Source organism: Antrostomus carolinensis, unplaced genomic scaffold (assembly GCF_000700745.2).
Source record: "Antrostomus carolinensis isolate BGI_N321 unplaced genomic scaffold, ASM70074v2 scaffold926, whole genome shotgun sequence".
Taxonomy (NCBI): domain Eukaryota; kingdom Metazoa; phylum Chordata; class Aves; order Caprimulgiformes; family Caprimulgidae; genus Antrostomus; species Antrostomus carolinensis.
In genome coordinates, this window is record NW_010322434.1 from 27583 (window position 1) to 33729 (window position 6147).

Below are 6147 nucleotides of genomic sequence, written 5' to 3' on the forward strand. Positions count from 1 at the left end.
CAGCTGATGGAGGGTCAGCGGTGTCAGACCCGTGCCTGAGCCCCCCAGCTTGCCCTGCTTTGGCAGAGGGGTGGGTGCTGTGCCCAGGGGCTCGGTGGTTCGGTGGCCAGTGGCTGGTCACAGTTCTCCTTTCTCCTGGGACAGTGGCAAAAGAAAGCTTTGTATTTTCTGGAGTGCCTCACGTCCAGGGAAGCAGCCTGAGCTGTTCTTGCACGTGTACTGGTGGGTTGTGGGCACTGTCCCTGTGCCCATGGGCATTTGGCTGCCAGAGCCTCTCCTGGGGAGGTGCAGGAGTTGGTTGATGGTGATGGAAAAGCAACATCCTGTACAGGCTCATGGAGATGGTCCTGAGCTGCCGCACAAGCCGCGCTTGGGTTATGAAGCCAGGGAGGGTGAGTTTTTCAGGGCTTACAATGCATCCGCTGCAAGACTCTGAATCTCTTTAGAAGCTGTTTGGGTTTGTTGTGTGTCCCTTTGGGCAGCAGTGCTCAGTGTCACCCTCCCTGCAGCACCACACTCGCCATCAGCTGCCTGGCTCAAACCTCTGCGATCTGCATGCCCGGAGCTTCAGGGGGGAAATTCCCCCCCCCGCCTCCTCTTCCAGCCCAAAATCCACGTTTAAGTTTTCTGTGCATCTCAGGGGAGCACAAGAGGCTTTCAGATGCACAAGTTCACTTAATTAACTGTCTTTTTGGTAGCAGAAGACAGGTTAATTGTGAACCCTCGTCCTCTCAGGCTTCTTGCAACACAGCTGACACATGAGCTACCAGCCAGGCACGTTGCACTCAATCTAGCAGGGATTTATTTAGGGTTAAATGTGAGATATTTTCAGTTTCAAGGAGAAGAAATTTGCTGAAGCACATACCTAATCCCTTGCACTTAACAGATTGAATTAAATGAAGCTCCATTACTTGTCCAGCTTTCTGGTATCACTCGAGTTACTGGTGATGCTGGGAAAGAATGTACAGTGTTAGTGATTAATGCAGCTGAAAGCTGCAATAGCAGTAGGAAAATTAATTTTCAGTGAAGGTAATGTATTGGCAGCTGTGTTCTAGCTTGGTTCTGACTCCACTCTTTATTTATTTAGCTTACAGTGCCCTGGAAAGGTGTCTTTCCTAATGCCCGGGCATCCTTCCAGGCCATTAAGAAGCCAGTCAGCTCAAATGACCGAGCCAGGAGCTGTGCCTCATCCCTAACCCTGAAACAATTAACCCACAGCAACTCCAGCCAATGCTGGCTGTGGTGCTTGGGGCCAGCTGGAGATGTTCTGTAGCTTTGTCCTCCTCCTGTGTTGTGTTGTCTCAAAGTTGCTCTACATGGGGCTGAATAACTGAGGTTTGATCAGGGCTTCCAGAATTGTCTTATGTGGAAGATGCCAAGAAATACCAAATCCTTGGTTTGCTTCAGTTGTTTGGTCCAGTGGTTCATCCTGTCTCCCTCTTGAGAAGTTGTTTCTCATCTGAATTTGTTTGGCTTTAATTTGTAGTCCCTTGTCAGAGCCCAGGAGCCCTGTTTGCAAGGTGCCTCTGCAAGACTGCAAACAACCTCAGGATCACCCAGGCTCTCCTGGTTTTGTATATTCTGCAGGTGCAGAAAAGTCTGCTGTTGGTTTTAAGAAAGCTCAAGATATTAAAGTGAAGCCTAAGCAGCTTTATTCCTCAGGAGCCTGCTGGGGAGGGGTTGGCACCAGAGCACAAAGGTGTTTACTGGGTACTCTTAATATAGATGGAAATAATTTCTTCTGCTTTACCCACTGGGTTGATGTGGAAGTTGAGTTGTGTCCAGCCCTTACATTGGCTCTTATGTACCAATTTCACCTGGTGTTTTCTATGCAAAGACCAAGTTATTTAAAAACAATAAATCCCCAGACAAGCGAATGCATTTCTATTTCATTGTTATGGCAACACATATAAAGAGTAATAAAGCTGGATCTTGGTGACTGTTGGAAAAGGTCCACATCAGTCGGTGGCAGTTGACTGAAGTCCATTAACAGCACCTCCGAAGCCAGCTGGCACGTGGAATGTGGAGAGCGGCCGTGCCTTGCCAATATTTGATGCAAGTTTATAATCTTTATCTTTTATTTTCCTCCTAGGATCCCCGGAGCAAACACAAATTTAAAATCCACACGTACTCCAGCCCCACCTTCTGTGACCACTGCGGGTCTTTGCTGTACGGGCTCATTCACCAGGGGATGAAATGTGACAGTAAGTGACGTAGCCGGTGGCTGTGGTTGCAGTGGTGGGGGGCTCTGGCACCCGGCGGGGGGCTCTGAGCTGTGGCCAAGAGCCTGTCCCCTCTGCCACTACTGCTGGGCAGGAGTGGGCACCTTCTCACCTCTTGTGGGGAGTCTCCGTGCAGGGAGAGGGGAGGGAAAAGCATCCAGCCAGGGGGAATCCTGCCCGTGACCCCCCAGCAGCATCACCTGCATCCCTTTGCAGCTCATGCTGCGAAGACTGGACACCCTGTGCAGCAAAAAAGCTGTCCTTGCAGGCAAAACCATCCTGAACCGAGAGCTGTTGGGCTTTGTCCTTCCAAATCCAGCCATGAAAGCTCTGCTGCATTTAAATTGGCAGCGTCACCCTCATCCCCCCTGCAGTGTCACCTGCGTTCCCCCCTCATTGTGACCCCCATCACCCACATCCCCCCTGCAGCGTCATCCCGCAGCATCATCCCCAGCTCTCCATTCTCCAGTGCTGGCTCCGACTGACACCCTGTGGCGGTGACAGTGGTGGCTGAGGTGACACCAGAGCACTTGGGGCTGCACAAACCTGACCTTGGGCACAGGGGAATTATTGTACTGAGAGGAAAAATGGGGGATGAAGGAAGAGGGAGAGGATGGAGTGAGAGAACAGTTATTTTCTGAGTTAATCTGGTACGTTCCTGTTTGAAAGGACGGTGACCATGGAGCGTTCCCTGCACGCTTACGCCGTCTGCAGGGAACGGCAGCCCCTGCTGCTCGCCGTGTGCTGCCTTCCGCAGAAATCCAGGAGCTTGCTGGCTGTTGTGGGAGCAGTGTCTTCATTAGCACCTTTCAAATGTTACCAAGTGGAGATGAATTTCTTTAAAATACAAATTTTAATATCTATATGTATATATTTTATATACATATATATATTTATATATGTATACACGTAGGCAGGTAATTTTTAATGCCCTTTATTCAGGTCCTGGTGAATCCAACTGAATTCCCAGCCTTGCACCATGGGGGCGATGGAGGAGAAGTAATTACCCAAGTAATTAGAGAAGAGCTAAAAGCCCTGTGATCTCTGTAGGCAGGACCCAGAGCTGGTGCTGGTGGGTCCTGGTGTCCAGGCTAGGCTCTGATGGAGTCTCTGGCTGCATTTGAAGGTCCATTTGCTGCGTGTTTATCCCAGAATCCCTCACGAACATACCCCGTGCCCCCTCCAAGCCCCCCGCGAGCTCTGGCAGGGGGGGACGGAGGGCTGAGGAGGTGACAGGAGTGCTGAGTGTCCCCTCCTTTCTCTCTGCCCGCAGCCTGTATGATGAACGTGCACAAGCGCTGCGTGATGAACGTCCCCAGCCTGTGTGGGACAGACCACACCGAGCGTCGGGGACGGATATACATCCGGGCTGACATCGAGAAGGACGTGCTCACCGTCGTAGGTAGGTGTGTGACCCAGGTCACCCCTCACTGCTGGCGTCTGCTGTGCTGACAGCAGTGCCGGCCACGGCAGGACCGGGGAGTGCAGTGCCCAGACTCTTCAATCCCGCCAGGGATGGGGACTCCACCACTGCCCTGGGCAACCCCTTCCAATGCCTCAGAACCCTTTCAGCAAAGAAATTCTTCCTCACATCCCATCTCAACTGCCCTGGCCACAACTGGAGCCCATTTCCTCTTGTCCTGTCCCTTGTTCCTTGGTTGAACAGACCCACCCCCACCTCTCTCCACCCTCCTCCAAGGGACTTGGACAGAGCCAGAAGGTCTCCCCTCAGCCTCCTTTTCTCCAGGCTCAACCCCCCCAGTTCCCTCAGCCACAAGGGAACTCAGCACACTTGTGCTCCAGACCCTTCCCCAGCTCCGTTGCCCTTCTCTGGACATGCTCCTGCCCTCTGGCAAATGTTGGCTGGGGCTCCAGAGGCTGTAGGTATGAAATAGCTTTTCTGGTCACAGACTTCTCAAACTGCTTTTTGAATCATGAAATCTTCAGCATCCCAGGGAGGGTGGCAGAAAGTTCCTTCCTTTACCTGCGCTGTGTGAGAAGGTCTGTTTGAGTTGTGCTGTCCATGGGATGGTGAACGTCCATTTCCTGCTGTTCTTTCCTTGCCCTTCATTGTACCTGGGCCCATACAGGTCTTGCTGGGAATCTCAGATGGTCCATTTATCTGATTAGAGCTTTGCAATCTTCTTCTACCAACTTGGAGACTCCACAAACTCCCTCCCTACCCAAGGTGTGTGTGTGCTGCCTTGGTGCTCAGAGGCTGCCAGGACAGGCTGTTCCTGCCGAGTGGTTGTACGCAGGGGGGACCAGAGGGACCTCAGCCCCTCCATGCTGCCCCGGTGAAGATAACCATCCTTCTTAACTTTTCCTCGCTGTTTCCCAGCCCCGATGGAGAGCTGGAGCATGGCGTAGCTGGTGTGGCTCCATGGATCCAACCACCCAGTGATGGATGGTGGACAGGAGCCATCCCACCCAGGCACGTCCCCAGGGGAGGTGCGGAGTGGCAGTGCCATCCCGCTGTGTCCCTCTCTGGGGATGCACCAGGCAGTGGGAGCCGGGGCTGGAGGAGGCTGCAGGCAGCCGGGCTCCTGCCCTGCACATCCCTGCGACCCGACAGCCGCCCACGGGGAACCTCCTTGTCCCCCATCCCGGTTTCCTCTGTCCTGGAGCTCCTCCGTTCTCGGTTTGTGGCAAGGAACAGGATTATTCCATCTCTGAAGCCTTTGCCACCCAGATGTTGAGTTCCCAGAAGATATTGCTTCCCCCATGACCTGTAAGCACCTCGTGAGACGTAAACCATGTTCTTGTCAAGCCTCTTGTCCCCTATGTGCAGAGATCAGAGCGAGGTGTGACTCTGTCTGTGGGGTGCTGGTGACAGCCCATGTGGAGCGGGGCTGGCAGGGGGTGGGAGGCAGGGAGAGCTCCCCTCCCCAGGGAAGGCAGGCAGCCCGCGGGGAGCTGGGCTTTGTCTCTCCAGGGCTGAGCCCGGGGGAAGGAGGTTTCTGCCCACGCTGGGTGACCGGGCAGCTCCAGTGACCCACAGGCTGAGTTAAAACCGTGGGGTGTAAAATGCCACCTGCCTGCCCATGATGGGCAGGGGCTGCCAGGCTGATGGCACCGGTAACAAGGACCTGGATCCTTCTCCATCATCCCACTGTCTCTGTCTGTCTCCTCCTGGAGAAGGCTGGTGTCCAGCACCCGGCAGGGCTGGCCGCAGGAGATGCCGTGACATCCAGGGAATTCACTTCCCACACCTCGTGGAGGTGCCCGAGGGCGGGTGGACGGTGGCACGGGTGACCCCAGCCTCACATAAGGAAATGCTCAGGTGTGATCAGGGAGGGTGGAGAAGAGCCAGGATCCTTTCTGGCCTGGAGAGCCATCAGAAATGTTTTAAAAAACCCATGAAGTTGCTGAAAATATTAATGAAAAATTGAAGAAAGTTTGGGGAGTTTTTAAAATTTGGTTTTTGTTTTATTTGCCCTTAAAAGAGGAGCTTCAACAAACCACACAGAACTTTCTTTCACAGAATTCCTGCTTCCCAAGTGCCTTCCCTCCAGGGGACGAGGCAGGAGTGGTACCCAGCCTTCCATCCCAGGCCGGTGGGGTGCAGAGCTCACCCTCCCGCCAGCACCGAGGGCTGCCTGGCACCAGAGCCGTGTTCCCACAGCTCCAAACACAGGAGAGAGAAACTCCCCCGGCCCCTTTCTGTGCAGCTGCATTTTCTTTTCTTCAGCTGGGTTTGAAAGTCTGTTTTATTTCTGGCCCTTTATGGAGGTGTTGGTGAAAACATGTCATCTGTTGGCTTTTCCAGAAAGGCAGGGAAACGTACTGTGCTCTGCAGCTCTGCCACGTGCTGCTGAGGGAGTGGGAGCACGTTGGGAGAGGGGAGATGCTGCGCTGGTGCTGTGGTGGGGAGCCTGGTGCTGTGGTGGGGCGCCTGCCTTCCCTTCAGGATGGGATGAGGGGC

At 53.8% G+C, this 6147-nt stretch overlaps 1 protein-coding gene across 1 annotated transcript in view; it reads left to right on the forward strand.

Annotated features, from left to right (window-relative positions):
* LOC104526692 (protein kinase C beta type) overlaps positions 1–6147 on the forward strand; it is a 70424-nt gene that overhangs the window by 10201 nt on the left and 54076 nt on the right. The window contains 2 exon segments of the mRNA XM_029085507.1: positions 2093–2204; positions 3496–3624. Of these exon segments, the coding sequence (XP_028941340.1) occupies positions 2093–2204; positions 3496–3624 (241 nt within the window).